This window comes from Oncorhynchus clarkii, chromosome 9, assembly GCF_045791955.1.
Source record: "Oncorhynchus clarkii lewisi isolate Uvic-CL-2024 chromosome 9, UVic_Ocla_1.0, whole genome shotgun sequence".
Classification (NCBI taxonomy): Eukaryota; Metazoa; Chordata; class Actinopteri; order Salmoniformes; family Salmonidae; genus Oncorhynchus; species Oncorhynchus clarkii.
In genome coordinates this window covers 75,323,668-75,347,660 of record NC_092155.1, presented here as the reverse complement: position 1 = coordinate 75,347,660, position 23,993 = coordinate 75,323,668, and the positions used below count along the sequence as shown (strand labels likewise).

Here is a 23,993-nt window from a genome sequence, read left to right as displayed (position 1 = left end):
TATAGTTTTGGCAAGTCTGTAAATACATCTACTTTGTGCATGACACAAGTAATTTTTCCAACAATTGTTTACAGACAGATTATTTCACTTATAATTCACTGTATCACAATTCCAGTGTGTCAGAAGTTTACATACACTAAGTTGACTGTGCCTTTAAACAGCTTGGAAAATTCCAGAAAATGATGTCATGGCTTTAGAAGCTTCTGATAGGCTAATTGACATAATTTGAGTCAATTGGAGATAGGCCTTGAAATATATCCACAGGTACATCTTCAAACTCAGTGCCTCTTTTCTTGACATCATGGGAAAATCAAAAGAAATCAGCCAAGACTTCAGAAAAAATAATTGGAGACCTCCACAAGTCTGGTTCATCCTTAGGAGCAATTTCCAAACGCCTGGAGGTACCACGTTCATCTGTACAAACATTAGTACGCAAATATAAACACCATGGGACCACAGAGCCGTCATACCGCTCAGGAAGGAGACACGTTCTGCTCCTAGAGATGAACGTACTTTGGTGCAAATCAATCCCAGAACAACAGCAAAGGACCTTGTAAGATGCTGGAGGAAACGGATACAAAAGTATCTATATCCACAGTAAAACAAGTCCTATATTGACATAACCTGAAAGGCCGCTCAGCAAGGAAGAAACCACTGCTCCAAAACTGCCATACAAAAGCCAGACTGCGGTTTGCAACTGCACATGGGGACAAAGATCGTACTTTTTGGAGAAATGTCCTCTGGTCTGATGAACCAAAAATAGAACTGTTTGGCCATAATGGCCATCGTTATGTTTGGAGGAAAAAGGGGGAGGCTTGCAAGCCGAAGAACACCATCCCAACCGTAAAGTACGGGGGTGACAGCATCATGTTGTGGGGGTGCTTTGCTGCAGGAGGGACTGGTGCACTTCATAAAATAGATGGCATCATGAGGGAGGAAAAGTATGTGGATATATTGAAGCAACATCTCAAGACATCAGTTAAAGCTTGGTCACAAATGGGTCTTCCAAATAAACAATGACCCCAAGCATACTTCCAAAGTTGTGGCAAAATGGCTTAAGGACAACAAAGTCAAGGTATTGGAGTGGTCATAACAAAGCCCTGACCTCAATCCCATAGAAAATCTGTGGGCAGAACTGAAAAAGCGTGTGCGAGCAAGGAGGCCTACAAACAGCTCTGTCTGGAGGAATGGGACAAAATTCATCCAACTTATTGTGGGAAGCTTGTGGAAGGCTACCCGAAACGTTTGACCCAAGTTAAACTATTTAAAGGCAATGCTACCAAATACTAATTGTGTGTGTAAACTTTTGACCCACTGGGAATGTGATGAAAGAAATAAAAGCTGAAATAAATAATTCTCTCTACTATTTTTCCTGACATTTCACATTCTTAAAATAAAGTGGTGATTTTTCACTAGGATTAAATGTCAGGAATTGTGAAAAACTGAGTTTAAATGTATTTGGCTAAGGTGTATGTAAACTTCCGACTTCAACTGTAGGTGGACTGTTTCCTGTCAGTTCGATATAACTGTACCCAATTCAACCCTGCCTCCTCAAACCTATAATGCAACAATTTTGTCCAAATTATTTCATGATCCGCTAAATCAAATGCTGCACTAAAACCTGCCATTGAGCCACTGGTCAGTCATGTTAACCAATGCAGTGGTAGTGGAATGTTATTTACGATAAGCATGCACGATGAATGTGTATAAATCGTCCATGGTTGGTTAGTTGGTTCTCTGCCGGCTAGCAATCTTGTTGCCGATTCAGTGACGCTAGCTAACAGTAAACTGACAGTATTGTCAGCTAAGCTAGCCAGTCTAATAGAGATCAATGCGGGTGCATTTATACGGAGACTTGATTACACACAGGTGGATTGTATTTATCATCATTAGTCATTTAGGTCAACATTGGATCATTCAGAGATCCTCACTGAACTTCTGGAGAGAGTTTGCTGCACTGAAAGTAAAAGGGCTGAATAATTTTGCACGCCCAATTTTTCAGTTTTTGATTTGTTAAAAAAGTTTGAAATATCCAATAAATGTCATTCCACTTCATGATTGTGTCCCACTTGTTGTTGATTCTTCACAAAAAAATACAGTTTTATATCTTTATGTTTGAAGCCTGAAATGTGGCAAAAGGTCACAAAGTTCAAGGGGGCCGAATACTTTCGCAAGGCACTGTATATCCATTTTAAAATCACAGTGGGCAGACTGGATTAAATTATATCCATTTTAAATCACAGTGAGCTGACTGGATTAAATGATATCCATTTTAAATCACAGTGGGCAGACTGGATTAAATGATATCCATTTTAAAATCACAGTGAGCAGACTGGATTAAACGATATCCATTTTAAATCACAGTGAGCAGACTGGATTAAATGATATCCATTTTAAAATCACAGTGAGCAGACTGGATTAAACGATATCCATTTTAAATCACAGTGAGCAGACTGGATTAAATGATATCCATTTTAAAATCACAGTGAGCAGACTGGATTAAATGATGGAACAATAAAATGAAGTGTATAAACTCCAGCTCCCTATGTTGTTACCTCTAGTTACTTACATTGCATATATTGACCACAAACCCACACACAAAGACACACCAACATAAGCAAGTGCAAAGGATATCGCTTGTGCGTTTTCATTCATAATTCATAATTCATAATTAACACAATGACCCTAGCCTATTTGTTATCAAGACAGTATTTTCCCTATTAATTTACCCTATAACTATGTCAAGTCCCCCCCCCCCCCCAGCACTTTGTGACATTGGCTGATAAAAAAAATAGCTTTATAAATACATTTGATTGATAGAGTTACTGTAGTTACACAGTCTGTAAATCTCGCTATCTGTGCTAACGTTACTGTAGCTTAATACACTGATTTTACCTGTTAGATATTCCCGATCGATGATGATGATCAATGAAAACAGCATACAACAAAACATCGTAGCTACTTTAGAAAAGAAAGATGACTCGCGAAAATTACATGAGAGGAAATATATTTTTCCATGGACCTCTTCTGGCGTTTAAAGGTCCCGCCATAGCTCTATCCTCATTCGTCAATTCTTGGTTCCCTCTTGGTTGCACTGGCGTCTCGGATTGGTTGGCGAGTGCAATTCTTGGTGGGAGACGGCGATCTGGTTGTCATAACCAGACATTTCCTCGACTCACGTTTGTTTAGGGGCGCGGCGCCTTCGTTTTTAGACAGTTACCTGTATAAAGTGGATGCTTCTGAAAACTTCACGTAATGGTGATAAAAAATGGTTGTTCCCTGACCGGGAATCGAACCCGGGCCGCGGCGGTGAGAGCGCCGAATCCTAACCACTAGACCACCAGGGAAACTGAAGGGCAACGTAGTTGTAATTGTTTATAACTGTTGATATCCATACTGAATAACAATATAAACGCAACATGTAACAATTTCAAAGTTTTTACTGAGTTACATTTCATAGAAGGAAATCAGTCAATTTAAATGAATTCATTAGGCCCTACCCTAATCTATGGATTACACATGACTGGGCCCACCCACTTGGGAGCTAAACCTGAGAGCCAGGCCCAGCCAATTAAACGGGCATTATTATAGAGTGATTATAGAGTCACTTTAACTCCATGTACATGTACGTATTACCTTAATTACCAGACTAACCGGTGCCCCGCACATTGACTCTGTAGCGGTACACCCTGTATATTCGCCTCACTACTGTTATTTTACTGCTGCTGTTTAATTATTTGTTACTTTTATTTTCATGTATTTTTTACTTAGCACTTATTTTTTCTTAAAACTGCATTGATCCAACCCCCCCAATTTTCACCAAAAAATAACATACCCAAATCTAACTGCCCGTAGCTCAGGACCTGAAGCAAGTATTATTGTTACCATTTGAAAGGAAACACTTTGAAGTTTGTTCAAATGTGAAATGAATGTAGAATAATATAACGCATTAGATCTGGTAAAAGATAATACAAAGAAAAAAACATGAATAATTTTGTATTTTTTTGTACCGTCATCTTTAAAATGCAAGAGAAGGGCCATAATATATTATTCCAGCCCAGGCGCAATATAGTGTATGTACAAAGTTTTAGACTGATCCAATGAACCATTGCATATCTGTTCAAAATGTTGTATCAAGACTGCCCAAATGTGCCTAATTGGTTTATTAATACATGTTCAAGTTCATAATTGTGCACTCTCCTCAAACAATAGCATGGTATTATTTTACTGTAATAGCTACTGTTAATTGGACAGTGCCGTTAGATTGACAATAATTTAAGCTTTCTGCACATATCAGATATGTCTATGTCCTGGGAAATGTTCATTAGCCTACGTTAGCTCAATCGTTCCGTGGGGGACACACCAATCCTGTAGACGTTAACTAAGGGCTTGAAAGTAAGCATTTCACTGTAAGGTGAAGGCCTGTTGTATTTGGCGCATGTGACAAATAAAATGTTATTTGATTATTGCAGACGGATAGTCTCAGATGATCCCGCAGGTGAGGAAACTGGATGTGGAGGTCCTGGGCTGGCGTGGTTACACGTGGTCTGCGGATGTGAGACCGGTAGGACGTACTGTCAAATTCTCTAAAACAATGTTGGACGCAGTATACCGTAGAGAAATGAACATTCAATTCTCTTGCAACAGCTCTGTTGGACATTCCTGCAGTCCGCATGCCAATTCCACGCTCCCTCAACTTAAAGACATCTGTGGCATTGTACTGTGTGACAAAACTGCAAATGTTAGTGGCCTTTTATCGTCCCCAGCACAAGGTGCACCTGTGTAATAATTGTGCTGTTTAATCAGCCTCTTGATATGTCACACATGTCAAGTGGTTGGATTATCTTGGCAAAGGAGAAATGTTAAATTACAGGTATGGAATTACATTTGTGCTGACAATTTGAGAGAAATAAGTTTTTTGTGCATGTGAAACATTTCTGGGATATTTTATTTCAGCCCATGAAAACATGGGACCAACACTTTACATATTGTGTTCATAGTTTTGTTCAGTATAGTTGTATATATATATATATATATATTTTAATACTTTCGTCCTAGAGAATGCTGTATTGCTTTGGCAATATAAACATATGTATCCCATGCCAATAAAGCCCTTAAATTGAATTGAAAATTGTATTGGATTTGCTGTTCACTTTTTTTTTCTCCAGAGACAACTCAGCCAACCCAACTGTGCGTTACCTAAGATCAAGCCCCTCCTTGTCTCTTCAGCTCAGCGCATCGTAGTATAAAAAGTCCTCGCCATTCAGGCAAGACATTTACTGCAGATATATCGTTGGAGGTTTTTTATTTATTTATTTACCCAAAAAGGTATTTTCAAATGGGCCCCGTCGCCTAGCGTTTACTCTCCTAAGCCTCGCCGATTGAGTTGGGTGCTGTTAAACGTCCGCACGGCTGGGTAACAAAAAGGTGAGATTTGATTGAAAACGGCTGTTTGATGATAAGAGACTAAAACGATGTTAGTTACTATAATGCTAGAAAAAAAAGATGCCCGGTTATGTTTTTTTTTAGGAACTTTTTGTATATGGAAACGTTACGAAGTCCTCCTGATTTCAGCCTATTTTTCTTTTCTTCTGTAGCTAATTTGTTTGTTGCTACGCTCAATTTTCATGTTATTGTGTGCCAATACGGCCAGGCAAGATGATTTTTTTTTATAGGTATTTCGTCCCTTTTCACCAACGAATGCCATCGACAGATCACAGGTTTCGCGTAGTTAACGTTAGTCGAGCTAGCTTTGTTTTCTACAGCATACACAGACCAACACATTTTATGTTTTGTTGTTCAAAACCCGTGTTCGTCCTCTTTTTCTTTCACCCAAATTCCGAAGAATAAGAACCGTTTTCATTGTTAGCAAAACGGCTAGCAAAACATGGATAACTAGGCGCCGTATCTAACGTAACGTAGTGTATCTAACGTAACGTAGTGTACCGCAGCGAATGACTGCTGTTTTAAATCATGGGATTGCTGTAGGTCGAATGGCCCTGCATTTCCTGGGTTAAGCAACCCCCGATGTGAGGGATACATTTTCATATGGGAAATAATTAAAGTAGTGTATTATGTGTTCGGTAGTAACGTTATTGGATGCCTAAAAGTCACAGACCAGATATCTGGCAACCACTAACATTTTGAGGCAACATTGCCATTGATGATTGCGTAAATATATTTTAAGTCAGTTAAGAACAAATTCTTATTTTACAATGATGGCTAAGTGTGAGAAGTAACCGTTTACTATTTGACTTATTACTTACTTACTGTTTGTACTTTAGCCACCCATGTATTCTGAAGCGACGAGGCGCAATATCATTACAAGAACGTCTGCAGTAATGTCTTATGGTGCGATTTCACTATTTGAATTGTATATTTTTTTTAATTAGGTTATTGAATTTAATGTTTTTCAGTTGTAATGCACACGTTGAATGATTGTATTAATACAGTCAACTTGTAGTTAATGACTTAAAATTGACTGAATATTCCGTTCTGCTAATTCCTAATTAAACGCAATTCATATATTCAGTTTCAATATGGTAGATGTTGCATTTGTTTCACGTTTACAAACCATTTTAAGTTAATCATTGTTTCATATATTAACTTTCTCTGACGCATTCAGTTTTTAAATTCAAACTCCAAACCAGAGACATCCTTACACTTTGCCTGCCAGGAAAGTTAGGAGAACAGAGAATCAAACGCTTTGACTATAACCTGTTATGACCCCATTCTTGGAAGTTAAAACTCTCTGCAACATGAGATGTGTTTTCTGTTCCCGTCTATTGTGCTCATAGGCCGCCTTAGAAGGGAGTGTCCCAAACAAAGTAGTTGAATAGCCCTTCTAAGGATAAAGTTATCACTCCCTATTTTAATGTTGCTCGTGTGACTAACTGGGTTCGAACCAGGTCTCCGGCATGTCACGACTGTTAGCACACTTGGCTAAAGCCCATAGGGATGAGTTCAGGAAGCTATCAAGACTTAGTCTCCAGCAAGGTTACTCATCAAGGGTGTGGTTCAACGAAGATACATTTCACCTCCTACACAGATCACAGTACCTCTATAACTGACTGTTTGAAAGCAGGTGTACTGCACAACACTGTGTGGCAAGCAGGAGGGGTCTATGCACCCCACTTAATGAGTGGCAATGGGGGGGGGGGGGGTTGTTGTTGTGATCCATACATGTGATTACCAGACTGAATAGCGCATATAGCAAACATTCATGTAAGCTTGCAAGGCTAAGATGTGTGTGTTTGACTGATGGGGTTCTAACCCAGGTCTCTTGTGTACCAGACAATGCAACTTTTCAGGGCTCCTATAAGTTATTTATCATATGCACATGGTCACCGACCCAACTTGTTACACTTTACCCCCCCCCCCCCCCCCGACATCCTTGAAAAGACCCATCCAAGACAAAGGACCAATGAGGCTTTAGCTCAACAGGCTAAAGAAATCTGACTGCATCATCAAACTAAATATTCAGTTTAATAAAATCATAAAATGCTACATCATTTTTATGAATTCAATGAGTCAATTTCTAGATTTTACATGTAAAAAATAAATAATAATAATCCTAATGTAAAATGATGGTATTCAAATACAACTTATGTTGGCACAGAAATTGTTCGATAGTCTTATGTACCAATGTGTCTGACTCAAACGTCCTTCCTTCCAGGGTTTCTAACGCATGACTCAACAAGTTCGTGAGAATGGCAGCGATCAACGCAGGCGGTTCTCTTGTGGCAACCCATGACTACCACCGAAGTGAGTAGCTCTTGGGCAGGGTCATATCTTCACAGACTTAGCCCTCAGGCCCTAAATCAATCAAGCTCTGTGATTTAAAAAAAATATATAAAAAAAAAAAAAAAAATCTTCAGAAAGATTTTATAAGTTATGATGATTCACTTCTGCCTTCGACAGAAGTGTGTTCTCAAGACCTCATATCCCCTGAACTTAGCCCAACTGTCCCAGAACTGTTTGTGCTATCTTGCCAACCGTGATGTCACTGTTACACCAAACATGACAAGGAGTTGACAAGTCTGCACAAACAGATATGTGTAACTCATGCTAGTCTTCTCTCTTGCCTATACCGTGTCAGGATTTCCCCCCCCCCCTCCCCTCGGTGCACATTTTGTTTTCTGCCCTGTGACTACAGCTGATTCAGATAATCAAAGCTGGATGAGTTGGTAATCTGGGGCAAATTCCAAAACGTGGCCCCAGGAACGAGTTTGAGGAAATCCTGCCTTATGTGACGGACAGGACTGGTTTCTCTTGTATTAGGTGGTGGTGGGGGGGGGGGCTTGTTTTGCCCTGTCTAACCCTAGACAATGATGGAGTGGTTTCTGTGTATTAGGTGGTGGGGGGGGGGGGGGGGGGGGCTTGTTTTGCCCTGTCTAACCCTAGACTATGACGGAGTGGTTTCTGTGTATTAGGTGGTGGGGGGGGGGGGCTTGTTTTGCCCTGTCTAACCCTAGACTATGACGGAGTGGTTTCTGTGTATTAGGTGGTGGGGGGGGGGGCTTGTTTTGCTCTGTCTAACCCTAGACTATGACGGAGTGGTTTCTGTGTATTAGGTGGTGGGGGGGCTTGTTTTGCCCTGTCTAACCCTAGACTATGACGGAGTGGTTTCTGTGTATTAGGTGGTGGCGGGGGGGCGGCTTGTTTTGCCCTGTCTAACCCTAGACTATGACGGAGTGGTTTCTGTGTATTAGGTGGTGGCGGGGGGGCGGCTTGTTTTGCCCTGTCTAACCCTAGACTATGACGGAGTGGTTTCTGTGTATTAGGTGGTGGGGGGGGGGGGGGGCTTGTTTTGCCCTGTCTAACCCTAGACTATGACAGAGTGGATTCTCTTGAGACAACCGTATGAAGTTGTTGGGATCTCACCTCCTGGTCATGAGTGGGTTGCGTTCTATTGTCCTATCCTGATACGGTGACGAGATTATGGATGGATTCTGTGATTTAATATCCCGGGAAAGAGCTTGTGAGGGTGTTTGTATTTTTATAGCGTTGTCCTCTCGCCCTGTCTAACCCTAGTAACCTTCACGTTACTATTGTGTTTGTTTTTCCCAGGGCGCATCGGCTCCACCTCCAGCAGCAGCAGCAGCTCCTGTGGCAGCTCAGAGAACAGCGGGGAAATCATTCCAAATCATCATCCAGGTACACAATCAAGTGCAAAATGTCACATGTTAGGGCAGGAGTATTATTGCCACCAGAAATATGCTGCACCAAAAAATAGTTTTGATCAAGGATATACAGTTTACTTTACAGCTCACCTGCAAGGTGGCAGCAAGCAACACTTTACTAGCATAGACCTACTGGTCTTTTGGTATGTCAAAAATGGCTTGACAGTTATAATTGACTTATGAAGCTTGTGTTTTAGGAATTTGTTTAAATGATTAGTGGTGAGGACTCAACCTGAGCTTCTACACCTGCGTTGCTTGTTTTAAGCTGGGGTTTTCTGTACAGCACTTTGTGACATAAGCTGACGTAAGAAGGGCTTTATACATCAATTTGATTGATAAACGCATCTCAACTAACCCGACAGTGACGAGCGCGTTGTTCTCTTGTTTTAAATGTTTGCTGTTGCTTTAAATGTGTTTTGTGGGAACTCATACAGTCCATCTTACGCTAGCAATTATTGTTAAGGTTATCATCTTCCCTGCACGGGTTTACTGCAACCGCTTAGGCATTTCTGTTTCGTAAGATGTTCATTTAGCCTACTGTTTTCTTACCCTCTGAATGGGCGCAATGATTATTGTGCACATGAACGTTCACAGGACTCTTGAGGTAGAACAGTCCCCATTGAACTGTAATGGTGTCTTGTGTACAGTTGGCTATGTAATTACATCCTACGATTATGAAGTCAAACGCACATTTCCATGGGGTAATGGGCTGGAGAAATCACAGCTCAAGGTAGTCACACAGCCAACTGTGTGTGTGTGTGTGTGTGTGTGTGTGTGTGGGGGGGGGGGGGGGGGGGGGGGGGGGGGGTGACCACGTGTCCCGGGTTGTGCGGGGACAGTCCTAACACCACTGAAGCTACTAGTGATGTTTGGGCGATTAGGCCTATGTTTAACAATCATATTTCTCAAATCCTTTCGGGCTGAACTTGGAGGAGAGTTGGGCCTAATTACTTACAGAATGTGTGCTTCCGATGAAGAGCTACAAATATTAGGCTGGAAGGTCATTTCTTAACTTGTGAGGCTCTCGTTGCTCATTAGAAGTGATGTTAGATTTGATACTGGAGCTAAGCATTTTACTTCGAATCGGTGTGCTGATGCCTGTTTCACTTTATCAGAAGCACGTGACCAATGCTGTCAGACTTTTTCTTTCTTTAAACAACCACCTGTTTGGTAGAAGACAGAATCTGTGCACTCGCTACTGGGGGTGGGACGTCATCTATAATTTAGCTGCTCTAAATTATTTTGACCAGCAGGTGTCACTAGTGTACACTGATCAAAGCCTCGAGCGATGAACCTATTTTCAACAATTGGATGATCGTTCGAGATACTGAAAAAGGGGGGATGGCAAAACGTCTTACATTTGTTTGTGGTCTCAGGGAATGTATCCTCGGCCAAATATTACGACTTTCATAACGGCCATGCATGTGGTCTCTCGTCTCGGCGTCAATTAGTGCTGTCGTTGGGTTCCGCGGCGCATCTCTTGACAGCTTCTCAGTGGTGCTTGTTTAGTAACGTTGGCTAAAAGCTGAATCTTTTTTTTATTTTTTTTTTACTTTTTAATGATTTTAATGATTTAGTATTCTATATAACACAACTAACTATAATAGCATGTTACTGTTACACCAAAAACACAGTTGTCATTTTTAAAGGATGGTTTGCTGAAATAGTCCCCCCCAAAAAATGATCAAAACTCAACAGTGCACACAGCACTAGGCAGAATACTGTAATTTGAGTCAAAATACACAAAGGCTATATAGTTTTGCCAACCTGCTCACAAAATAAAGTCATTCAAGAACTAAATGCATATTCCCATGAAACAGCTCAAATGATTGGCATGCAGACAGTTCGGTCATTTCACTGGTAAAATATGAACCATCATTGACGATGCCATGGCCTATTTTTGAAATTGGGTATGCCTAACTTGGTGTTTGAGGTTATTACAAATGTAAAGTGTGCTTGAGTGAGACAATGTGTGGGCATAGTGTGGGCATAGTGTGGGCATAGGCAGACATTGCAATTTGATGGTGGCATCTTTTTTTTATAAAAAAAATGTTTTTTATTCATGTAGGCTACATTGTCCCGCAAAATCATCCTGTTGTCGTACATTTGGATATTTTTAAATGTGGTCACCCTAGCTCAGTCAGTTGACTTGTGATCTATTAGCTAAAGTGATGAACTGCAATTGTTTTTAATGTGACGTGGCATTTTGAGCAATGACCTGTTGAAACCTGGGAACAATTTACTGTACATTCAGTCATTACTCCAGAATTCCTGTTCTGTGCAGTAAACCCTCTGACGTGAGACCTTTTTGTAGTGTTTTGACCTTGTCCTAATCTGTTCCTAGGTCTGCCAAAACAAGACTCGGGACATTGGTGGTCCAGCTTCTTCTTTGGGAAGCAGAACCAGCCAGGAATGACCACTCTGACGGAGGAGGCCCAGCAGAAGTAAGTAGACTAGGGGAGAAGTGTGGTGTTTGAACTGCCTGTCATGGAGAGAAACAGGCTGACCAGCAACTGGCTGTCGTGGGGGGCAACAGGCTGACCAGCAACTGGCTGTCGTAGTGGGAGAGAAACAGGCTGACCGGTAACTGGCTGTCGTAGTGGGAGAGAAACAGGCTGACCAGCAACTGGCTGTCGTAGTGGGAGAGAAACAGGCTGACCAGCAACTGGCTGTCGTAGTGGGAGAGAAACAGGCTGACCAGCAACTGGCTGTCGTAGTGGGAGAGAAACAGGCTGACCAGCAACTGGCTGTCGTAGTGGGAGAGAAACAGGCTGACCAGCAACTGGCTGTCGTAGTGGGAGAGAAACAGCCTGACCAGCAACTGGCTGTCGTAGTTGGGGAGAAACAGCCTGACCAGCAACTGGCTGTCGTAGTTGGGGAGAAACAGCCTGACCAGCAACTGGCTGTCGTAGTTGGGGAGAAACAGCCTGACCAGCAACTGGCTGTCGTGGGGGGCAACAGGCTGACCAGCAACTGGCTGTCGTAGTGGGAGAGAAACAGGCTGACCAGCAACTGGCTGTCGTAGTTGGAGAGAAACAGGCTGACCAGCAACTGGCTGTCGTAGTGGGAGAGAAACAGGCTGACCAGCAACTGGCTGTCGTAGTGGGAGAGAAACAGGCTGACCAGCAACTGGCTGTCGTAGTGGGAGAGAAACAGCCTGACCAGCAACTGGCTGTCGTAGTTGGGGAGAAACAGCCTGACCAGCAACTGGCTGTCGTGGGGGGCAACAGGCTGACCAGCAACTGGCTGTCGTAGTGGGAGAGAAACAGGCTGACCAGCAACTGGCTGTCGTAGTTGGAGAGAAACAGGCTGACCAGCAACTGGCTGTCGTAGTGGGAGAGAAACAGGCTGACCAGCAACTGGCTGTCGTAGTGGGAGAGAAACAGGCTGACCAGCAACTGGCTGTCGTAGTGGGAGAGAAACAGGCTACCTGACTTCACTCTAGAAGCAGTAAGGATACGGTCTGTCACCTCCATTTGACAATCCCAAAGAACCAGTTCTTTTTTATAAAGTGTTGCAAAACTTTTTTCAACGGTCGTACAGGGTGAACTCTCTGTAGCCTTATTAGGGCGTTGTCTTGCTTCCTGAATACTACCTCCCTACAACAGACATGCCTTTCTGGCACAGAGTAAGAAGTAATCATGGCATTTTTAATTTTTGTAACACTAAGCAAGTTGCACCCTGTTGAATACAACCCTGGATCTTTTTTTATTTTTTATTTTCTCTCTCAACCTCTCCTCCTCTTTTCCAGGACGGCGGCCATGACTCTGACCAACGGCCAGGTGACCTGCGTTGCCAGGGAGATGGTGATGAAGAGGCAGGTCAGCGACGTCGAGAGGTCCGAGTCGGCGAGTCCACCCCCCTCCTGAGGCAAGAAGGGACCAACGCTAGGAGATGGGAGGCTGCTTTCCACCCCCCCCCCCCCCCCCCCTAAACCCTTTTAATTCTCTTCCATCCTCCACACTACAGAGAAAGTATGAAGCAATGTATCAGGCATACAATGTAGTATGCTAGCGTAGGTATTGGAACAGACCCTCCCCCTTTAACCATACACTATGGCTGCATCCCAAATAGCATTCTGTCCACTACTATTGACCGAAGCCCATTTGGGTTATGGTCAAAAGTAATTCACTATATCGGGTGCTGTTTAGGCTGTAACAACGTTCCCAACATCCACGTTAGCAAACTATGTAGAATGAATGTCAGTCACTCTGCTACTCGCTAAGCGTTATGGGTATTGGAACAATGATTTGTTTGTCTTAGTAAGACAGGCTGCCAATTAACTTTTTGTATTTTTTTTTTTTTTTCTATGACTAAAAATAAAATGAGAAACTATATATATATTTTTTTTTGTACTTGGTGCACACATACAACTTCTGTTATCTTGTCCATTTGGTCACGCTGTGACTTCCAGAAGTCCAGTACAGGTAGTCAAGCAGCTTGACTTTGTTACTGTCAATGGAATTTATCGCTTTTGAAATACTGGAAATACCGACCGGGCCGTCACTATGCAATGCAGTCTGCTACCGACCGGGCCGTCACTATGCAATGCAGTCTGCTACCGACCGGGCCGTCACTATGCATGCAGTCCGCTACCGACCGGGCCGTCACTATGCATGCAGTCTGCTACCGACCGGGCCGTCACTATGCATGCAGTCTGCTACCGACCGGGCCGTCACTATGCATGCAGTCCGCTACCGACCGGGCCGTCACTATGCATGCAGTCCGCTACCGACCGGGCCGTCCCTATGCATGCAGTCTGCTACCGACCGGGCCATCACTATGCATGCAGTCCGCTACCGACCGGGCCATCACTATGCATGCAGTCTGCTATCTTTTTATGTGACCGTTGTGGCTCTGAAATACAAAACATTTGACCTTCTGCTAAGTACAGAGTAAACACACAAAATGGTGCCTCGCAGTCCATTCCTGCCATGCTGCGGCCTTTTTGGACGTTCCCTTATTAAGTATCCTGACTTCCTTGGACCGTACAGCCAAGTGAGACTTTACCACTAATGAGAATTGTATCTTGTGAGGTGACTGCATAGAGCCAGCACAGCAGATTTGTAACGGGCAGTTATCTTGAGTTAGCAAAGTGCATGAATCGTCCACCTGAGGATTGGTCATTTTTCAGCCGTCTAGGGGTGCAAAATCCACTTGTCATTATGCATGCCACTAAACAATACATTAATTGCACTATAACGGTTCCCACAAACTGTTAGGTCCTACATAAAGCTGTCCCAGCACTATAACGGTTCCCACAAACTGTTAGGTCCTACAAAAAGCTGTCCCAGCACTATAACGGTTCCCACAAACTGTTAGGTGCCTACATAAAGCTGTCCCAGCACTATAACGGTTCCCACAAACTGTTAGGGCCTACATAAAGCTGTCCCAGCAGCAAGGGTTTCCTTTCAGCTTCGTGGCGTGAATCCTCACCTGGCTTTCAGCTGAGCCTTGTCTGGCAGCGAAACAGTTTATTCAGCCTCGTTTACTGCCTTATTAAAAAAATAAAGCTAATATGTCAGACTTATTAAACATGTGGTTTCTAACAATTTAAGCTGTTCATGTAACAGTTCCGCTTCCGTCCCTACCTGGGCTCGAACCAGGGACCCTCTGCACACATCGACAACAGCCACCCTCGAAGCATCGCTCCACAAAAGCCACGGCCCTTGCAGAGCAAGGGGAACAACTATTTCAAGGTCTCAGAGTGAGTGACGTCACCCGATTGAAACGCTATTAGCGCGCACCCCGCTAACTAGCTAGCCATTTCACACCAGTTTACATGCATACTCTGGCATAATGGAACAATGATGAGGAAATCTGTCATTTTTATTACGACAATGAGCGAGCTAAAATGGATGTAGTCATAACTATCTGTTCAGCCCTTTTGAAATGTACAGTGACAGAATTCACATGGGCCATTCTTAGTGTTCTCCCTGTACACCAAGTCAGAACCATAGGATAAATTAAGGAGGACTATAAGGAGACCAATGAAAGCTCTTACAATTGTCAATGATTACATTTCTCTAAAACAGGCTGTAGGCTAAATGTGCACCACCAAATCAGAACAGTAGGGTAAGTTATGAAAGAGAAAGGGACCAAATTATTAGAGGCACATGGGCAACTACACAACATACGCTTATTACTTAGCTACAGTATACATACAGTTGAAGTCGGAAGTTTACATACACCTTAGCCAAATACATTTAAACTTCGTTTTTCACAATTCCTGACATTTAATCCTAATAAAAATTCCCTGTCTTAGGTCAGTTAGGATCACCACTGTTTTAAGAATGTGAAATGTCAGAATAATAGTGATTTATTTCAGCTTTTATTTCTTTCATCACATTCCCAGTGGTTCAGAAGTTTACATACACTCAATTAGTATTTGGTAGCATTGCCTTTAAGTTGTTTAACTTGGGTCAAATGTTACGGGTAGCCTTCCACAATAAGTTGGGGGAATTTTGGCCCATTTCTCTTGACAGAGCTGTTAGAACTGAGTCAGCTGTGTAGGCCTCCTTGCTCACACACGCTTTTTCAGTTCTGCCCACAGATTTTCTATAGGATTGAGGTCAGGGCGTTGTGATGGCCACTCCAATACCTTGACTTTGTTATCCTTAAGCCATTTTGACACAACTTTAGAAGTATGCTTGGGGTCATTGTCCATTTGGAAGACCCATTTGTGACTAAGCTTTAACTTTCTGACTGATGTCTTGAGCTGTTGCTTCAATATATCCACATAATTTTCCTACCTCATGATGCCATCTATTTTGTGAAGTGCACCAGTCCCTCCTGCAGCAAAGCACCCTCACAACATGATGCTGCCACCCCTGTGCTTCATGGTTGGGATGATGTTCTTTGGCTTGCAAGCCTCCCCTTTTTCCTCCAAACATAACGATGGTCATTATGGCCAAACAGTTCTATTTTTGTTTCATGTCAGAGGACATTTCTCCAAAAAGTACGATATTTGTCCCCATGTGCAGTTGCAAACCGTAGTCTGGATTTTTATGCCGGTTTTGGAGCAGTGGCTTCTTCCTTGCTGAGCGGCCTTTCAGGTTACGTCAATATAGGACTCGTTTTACTGTGGATATAGAGACTTTTGTACCTGTTTCCTCCAGCATCTTCACAAGGTCCTTTGCTGTTCTGGGATTGATTTGCACTTTTCGCACCACATTCATCCCTAGGAGACAGAACGCGTCTCCTTCCTGAGCGGTATGATGGCTGCGTGGTCCCATGGTGTTTATATTTGCGTACTATTGTTTGTACAGATGAACGTGGTACCTTTTAGGCGTTTGAAGGATGAGCCAAACTTGTGGGTCTACAATTTTTTTCTGAGGTTGTGGCTGATTTCTTTTGATTTTCCCATGATGTCAAGCAAAGAGGCACTGAGTTTGAAGGTAGGCCTTGAAATACATTACAGGTACACCTCCAATTGACTCAAATTATGTCAATTAGCCTATCAGGAGCTACTAAAGCCATGACATAATTTTCTGGAATTTTCCAAGCTGTTTAAAGGCACAGTCAACTTTGTGTATGTAAACTTCTGACCCACTGGGAATGTGATGCAGTGAATTATAAGTGAAATAATCTGTCTGTAAACAATAGTTGGAAAAATGACTTGTGTCATGCACCAAGTAGATGTCCTAACCGACTTGCCAAAACTATAATTTGTAAACAAGAAATGTGTGGAGTGGTTGAAAAACGAGTTCTAATGACTTCAACCTAAGTGTATGTAAACTTCCGACTTCCAACTGTATATAGATTCGATAGGTTTTATATATATATATATATATATATATATATATATATATATATATATATATATATATATATATATATATATATATATATATATATTACACTGCTCAAAAAAATAAAGGGAACACTTAAACAACACAATGTAACTCCAAGTCAATCACACTTCTGTGAAATCAAACTTTCCACTTAGGAAGCAACACTGATTGACAATAAATTTCACATGCTGTTGTGCAAATGGAATAGACAACAGGTGGAAATCATAGGCAATTAGCAAGACACCCCCAATAAAGGAGTGGTTCTGCAGGTGGTGACCACAGACCACTTCTCAGTTCCTATGCTTACTGGCTGATGTTTTGGTCACTTTTGAATGCTGGCGGTGCTTTCACTCTAGTGGTAGCATGAGACGGAGTCTACAACCCACACAAGTGGCTCAGGTAGTGCAGCTCATCCAGGATGGAACATCAATGCGAGCTGTGGCAAGAAGGTTTGCTGTGTCTGTCAGCTTAGTGTCCAGAGCATGGAGGCGCTACCAGGAGACAGACCAGTACATCAGGAGACGTGGAGGAGGCCGTAGGAGGGCAACAACCCAGCAGCAGGATGATACCTCCGCCTTTGTGCAAAGAGGAGCAGAAGGAGCACTGCCAGAGCCCTGCAAAATGACCTCCAGCAGGCCACAAATGTGCATGTGTCTGCTCAAACGGTCAGAAACAGACTCCATGAGGGTGTTATGAGGGCCCGATGTCCACAGGTGGGGGTTGTGCTTACAGCCCAACACCGTGCAGGACGTTTGGCATTTGCCAGAGAACACCAAGATTGGCAAATTCGCCGCTGGCGCCCTGTGCTCTTCACAGATGAAAGCAGGTTCACACTGAGCACGTGACAGACGTAGATCAGTGTATTCTAGACCAGTGTATTCTAGAACCTGTTGGTTATAGATCAGTGTATTCTTGAACCTGTTGGTTATAGATCAGTGTATTCTAGAACCTGTTGGTTATATATCAGTGTATTCTAGAACCTGTTGGTTATATATCAGTGTATTCTAGAACCTGTTGGTTATAGATCAGTGTATTCTAGAACCTGTTGGTTATAGATCAGTGTATTCTAGAGCCTGTTGGTTATAGATCAGTGTATTCTAGAGCCTGTTGTTTATAGATCAGTTTACTCTAGAGCCTGTTGGTTATAGATCTGTATACTCTAGAGCCTGTTGATTATAGATGTGTTTATTCTAGAGCCTGTTGGTTATATATCTGTTTATTCTAGAGCCTGTTGGTTATAGATCAGTGTACTCTGGAGCCAAGTCTCTACTGCCTGTCTCTAGCTCTGCACCCAGCAACAGGTCTCTGTTAAGAGGGGTTTGAGGATCTGCACCCACTAACAGGTCTCTGTTAAGAGGGGTTTGAGGATCTGCATTGTACAAGGAGATCTTATTCAACTAGCATGCTGCACCGAAAGCAAATACCACCAACCTTTGGGTGTGTTGCAAGAAACAAATCTGAATCAATCTCAACAGATTCCTGCTGTAGGGAATTGGTCAATTGGATCTGCGATCAGATCTTATTTGAGTCACGTCAATAGGTTATTGCTATAGAATGTTGGACGATCTGATCTGTTATTCAACTCGGGTGAAAGAATGTTCCCATACTGCTGCTTGGCAACCAGCCAGTATCGGGAGAAAATGGAACATCTTGTTCCTTCAGTTGGGCTGCGGAGAGTACAGGCTGTGGCCAGGTGGAGAGGAGTACAGGCTGTGGCCAGGTGGAGAGGAGGACAGGCTGTGGCCAGGTGGAGAGGAGGACAGGCTGTGGCCCAGTGGAGAGGAGGACAGGCTGTGGCCCAGTGGAGAGGAGGACAGGCTGTGTCCAGGTGGAGAGGAGGACAGGCTGTGTCCAGGTGGAGAGGAGGACAGGCTGTGTCCAGGTGGAGAGGAGGACAGGCTGTGTCCAGGTGGAGAGGAGGACAGGCTGTGTCCAGGTGGAGAGGAGGACAGGCTGTGGCCCGGTGGAGAGGAGGACAGGATGTGGCCAGGTAGGGAGGAGGACAGGCTGTGGCCAGGTGGAGAGGAGGACAGGCTGTGGCCAAGTGAAGAGGAGGACAGGCTGTGGCCAGGTGGAGAGGAGGACAGGCTGTGGCCAGGTGGAGAGGAGGACAGGCTGTGGCCAGGTGGAGAGGAGGACAGGCTGTGGCCAGGTGGAGAGGAGGACAGGCTGTGGCCAGGTGGAGAGGAGGACAGGCTGTGGCCCAGTTATGAAAAGAAGGGAGGAGGAAATTCAAAAGGAAAGAGGGGTTAGTGGAAGAGAGGGAGTGAGGGAGAGGGGTTGGGGGAAGAGAGGGAGTGAGGGAGGGAGAGGGTTAGGGAGTGAGCGAGGGAGGGAGGGGTTGGGGGAAGAGAGGGAGTGAGGGAGGGAGGGAGAGGGGTTGAGGGAGAGGGGTGAAGAGAGGTGGGAGGGAGGTTGGGGGAAGGGAGGGAGAGGGTTGGAGGGAGAGGGGTTAGGGGAAGAGAGGGAGTGAGGGAGGGAGAGGGGTTGGGGAAGAGAGGGAGGGAGAGGGGTTGGGGGAAGAGGGAGGGAGTGAGGGAGGGAGAGGGTTGGAGAGTGGAGGAGAGTGGAGGAGGGAGAGGGGTTTTGGGAAGAGAGGGAGGGAGAGGGGTTTTGGGAAGAGAGGGAGGGAGAGGGGTTCCTGCAGGAGGCCTTTTGCCTATTTGTAGGCCATCATTGTAAATAAGAATTTGTTTTTAACTGACTTGCCTAGTTAAATAAATACAAAAAAAGAGGAGAGGAGGCGGAGGGGGTGTAACTGGGCTGTGTGTGATGGTGTTGAATAATACAGTCTGTTTTAGAGAGCGCTCACATAAATGTCTTCTCTTTCTGGCCCTTCCTTCTGTCTCCTAAAACAGGAGTCAGGGTAGAGACCAGAGCAATATAGAAGACATGTTCAACACTGACTGGCTTGATCAAGTCCATATTTCTGTGCTGAGAGGACAGAACAGAGAGGAAGATGTCTTCTCCCTCGTCTTCCTCTGTGTGTTTCAACCTGCTGATTGGTGACGGTGTGTCTCTACTTGACAGCTCTGTAGGCCGGGCTGGGGCCCTTGACGGGGGCCGTACGGGGTGTGGAGCTCCCCAAAACCACACTGACCCGCCATCCTCTCGATATCCCCCCTGCTCCTGGGAATCCTGGAGATATGAAGGGGTGGGGAGGAAGGTTAAAGAAGGTTGCATTATATAGGTATACCTGCAGGCTCTAAAGTCAAGTGTTACTACAGGTTGCATTATATTTGAGTGATGTCAGTGCTTGAAGTGGAACGTTAATTATGGATAGGCGTCCTGTCAACGGGACAGTTGTAAATCATGTAGCGCCATGTGTCAAGATCGCAGATTTTTAGAGAAACAACAAATGTCGGTACATATAGTGTCTTATATCGGCTGAAAGCTTAAATTATTGTTAATCTAACTGCACTGTCCAATTTACAGTAGCTATGACTGTGACAAAATGCCATGCTATTGTTTGAGGAGAGCTCCTAACAACAACAACAAACTTTTTTCATCGCCACAGGTTTGATACATTCACCTCTATCGCTGAAATGTGTACTTACATTCTGACATCTTGCTCTGATTGATCATCCCAAGGATCCCAGAGATAACATGAAGTGTTGTTTTGTTATAGAAAATCCTTTTTCATATCCTAAAAAGGTCCATATAGCATGTACGATTGATTTTGTATTTCCACTCGTTCAATTTGCAAACAAAGGAACCCTAAACATTGTTTCAACCAGTCAAATCACCTTTGTATTTATTCCTCAGAGATCCTAGAACGTAACCAGACTTCACTACATCATTAGGGGTGTAGTATATCCAATAGGACATCATATCAGAGATCCTAGAACGTAACCAGACTTCACTATATCATTAGAGGTGTAGTATATCCTATAGGACACCATATCAGAGATCCTAGAATGTAACCAGACTTCACTACATCATTAGGGGTGTGGTATATCCTATAGGACACCATATCAGAGATCCTAGAATGTAACCAGACTTCACTACATCATTAGGGGTGTAGTATATCCTATAGGACACCATATCAGAGATCCTAGAACGTAACCAGACTTCACTATATCATTAGGGGTGTAGTATATCCTATAGGACACCATTTCAGAGATCCTAGAACGTAACCAGAATTCACTCTATCATTAGGGGTGTAGTATATCCTATAGGACACCATATCAGAGATCCTAGAACATAACCAGACTTCACTACATCATTAGGGGTGTAGTATATCCTATAGAACATCATATCAGAGATCCTAGAACGTAACCAGACTTCACTATATCATTAGGGGCGTAGTGTATCCTATAGGACACCATATCAGAGATCCTAGAAGGTAACAAGACTTCACTCTATCATTAGGGGTGTAGTATATCCTATAGGACACCATATCAGAGATCCTAGAACATAACCAGACTTCACTCTATCATTAGGGGTGTAGTATATCCTATAGGACATCATATCAGAGATCCTAGAACGTAACCAGACTTCACTATATCATTAGGGGCGTAGTGTATCCTATAGGACACCATATCAGAGATCCTAGAAGGTAACCAGACTTCACTCTATCATTAGGGGTGTAGTATATCCTATAGGACACCATATCAGAGATCCTAGAACATAACCAGACTTCACTCTATCATTAGGGGTGTAGTATATCCTATAGGACACCATATCAGAGATCCTAGAACGTAACCAGACTTCACTCTATCATTAAGGGTGTAGTATATCCAATAGGACACCATATCAGAGATCCTAGAATGTAACCAGACTTCACTATTTCATTAAGGGTGTAGTATATCCAATAGGACACCATATCAGAGATCCTAGAATGTAACCAGACTTCACTATTTCATTAAGGGTGTAGTATATCCAATAGGACACCATATCAGAGATCCTAGAATGTAACCAGACTTCACTATATCATTAGGGGTGTAGTATATCCTATAGGACATCATATCAGAGATCCTAGAAGGTAACCAGACTTCACTATATCATTAGGGGTGTAGTATATCCTATAGGACATCATATCAGAGATCCTAGAAGGTAACCAGACTTCACTATATCATTAGGGGTGTAGTATATCCTATAGGACATCATATCAGAGATCCTAGAAGGTAACCAGACTTCACTACCTCATATGGGGTGTAGTATATCCTATAGGACACCATATCAGAGATCCTAGAACGTAACCAGACTTCACTATATCATTAGGGGTGTAGTATATCCTATAGGACACCAAATTTGGTCAGAGAGCGGCACCTTCATTGCGCGCCGATGACACGGGCGGTCTTCACTTGATTGACTGTCAAATAAAGCTAGCTAGATAGCCAATGAGCTGGGCTTCACAGCAATTTTGCTGCTAACCTTGTGCGCAACAAGCCTTTAACTTTTGGACAGAAATTGCGAGAATATGGCGGAGCTCGTTGCGCACATCTGTGAGTTATGAAGTTATGAAAACTGGGTGTTTTGCAAATGTTGAGCTTACAGTACAGCTACTAATACTGGAAAAGCTAAATCAAAGTCCAAGTATACAGATTTGATGATATTCTTGCAGAAAAATTTAAATGTACATTTGGTCAAATCGTGAAGGACACCTGGGTGACTTCACACTAAATGTCATGTAGCTTGCTCATTATTCAAGTTATCAGTCTGAAACTTTGGACATACACTGCTGCCCTCTCGTGGACACCACCGGAATTACAACCAGAGTGATTATTTATTTTACCTTTATTTAACTAGGCAAGTCAGTTAAGAACAAATTCTTATTTTCAATGACAGCCTAGGAACAGTGGGTTAACTGCCTGTTCAGGGGCAGAACGACAGATTTGTACCTTGTCAGCTCGGGGGTTTGAACTTGCAACCTTCCGGTTACTAGTCCAACGCTCTAACCACTAGGCTACCCTGCCGCCCCATGGCTAGATGGCTTTGGACATACACTGCTGCCCTCTTGTGGACACCATCGGAACTACAACCAGAGTGATGGCTAGAAGTGGGACCTTTCTGTTGCATTTCAAAGATGGGGATAGAAAAACAAAACAAATGTTTTTCTTTTTTTTCTTTGTATTTTCTTCTACCAGATCTATTGTGTTATATTCTCCTACATACAATTCACATTTCCACAAACTTCAAAATGTTTCCTTTCAAATGGTACCATGAATGTGCATATCTTTGCTTCAGGGCCTGAGCTACAGGCAGTTAGTTTTGGGTGTCATTTTAGGCAAAAATTGAAAATAAAAGGGTCCCTAAGAATTACAATATACAATTACTAATTGTAATGTTACGGTGTACTGTTACTAATTGTAATGTTACGATGTACTGTTACTAATTGTAATGTTACGATACTGTTACTAATTGTAATGTTATGGTAATGTTACTAATTGTAATGTTACGATACTGTTACTAATTGTAATGTTACGATACTGTTACTAATTGTAATGTTACGATACTGTTACTAATTGTAATGTTACAGTGTACTGTTACTAATTGTAATGTTACAGTACTGTTACTAATTGTAATGTTGCAGTGTACTGTTACTAATTGTAATGTTACGGTGTGTTGTTACTAATTGTAATGTTACAGTACTGTTACTAATTGTAATGTTACAGTGTACTGTTACTAATTGTAATGTTACGGTGTGTTGTTACTAATTGTAATGTTACAGTACTGTTACTAATTGTAATGTTACAGTACTGTTACTAATTGTAATGTTACGGTACTGTTACTAATTGTAATGTTACTAATTGTAATGTTACGGTGTACTGTTACTAATTGTAATGTTACGATACTGTTACTAATTGTAATGTTACAATACTGTTACTAATTGTAATGTTACTAATTGTAATGTTACGGTACTGTTACTAATTGTAAGGTTACGGTACTGTTACTAATTGTAATGTTACGATGTACTGTTACTAATTGTAATGTTACGATACTCTTACTAATTGTAATGTTACGGTGTACTGTTACTAATTGTAATGTTACAGTACTGTTACTAATTGTAATGTTA

The 23,993-nt window shown here is 42.7% G+C and overlaps 2 protein-coding genes and 1 non-coding gene across 5 annotated transcripts in view; 1 reads left to right on the top strand and 2 right to left on the bottom strand.

Annotated features, from left to right (window-relative positions):
- Positions 1–3,275: 3,275 nt before the first annotated feature.
- trnae-cuc (transfer RNA glutamic acid (anticodon CUC)) lies at positions 3,276–3,347 on the bottom strand. The gene has a single exon. It is a non-coding gene; the product is annotated as a tRNA-Glu (tRNA).
- A 1,898-nt stretch (positions 3,348–5,245) lies between these two features.
- LOC139416952 (pancreatic progenitor cell differentiation and proliferation factor B-like) lies at positions 5,246–13,351 on the top strand. Its single transcript, XM_071166154.1, has 6 exons — positions 5,246–5,427; positions 7,676–7,764; positions 9,070–9,156; positions 11,527–11,626; positions 12,934–13,072; positions 13,116–13,351. Exons 2-5 carry the CDS (start codon positions 7,710–7,712, stop codon positions 13,049–13,051), a joined length of 360 nt encoding a protein of 119 aa, XP_071022255.1. The 5' UTR covers positions 5,246–5,427; positions 7,676–7,709; the 3' UTR covers positions 13,052–13,072; positions 13,116–13,351.
- Positions 13,352–18,247: 4,896 nt separating this feature from the next.
- The window catches only part of LOC139417422 (putative uncharacterized protein ENSP00000383309), a 16,892-nt gene continuing 11,146 nt past the window's right edge, over positions 18,248–23,993 (bottom strand). For all 3 annotated transcript variants that reach the window (XM_071166699.1, XM_071166700.1, XM_071166698.1), the window contains 2 exons: positions 19,788–20,113; positions 18,248–19,171 (listed from right to left, as the gene is read on the bottom strand). In XM_071166699.1, coding sequence (XP_071022800.1) covers positions 18,634–19,171; positions 19,788–19,900 — 651 coding nt within the window. In that variant the 5' untranslated portion in view covers positions 19,901–20,113 and the 3' untranslated portion in view covers positions 18,248–18,633. The remainder of the gene's footprint in view (positions 19,172–19,787; positions 20,114–23,993) is intronic.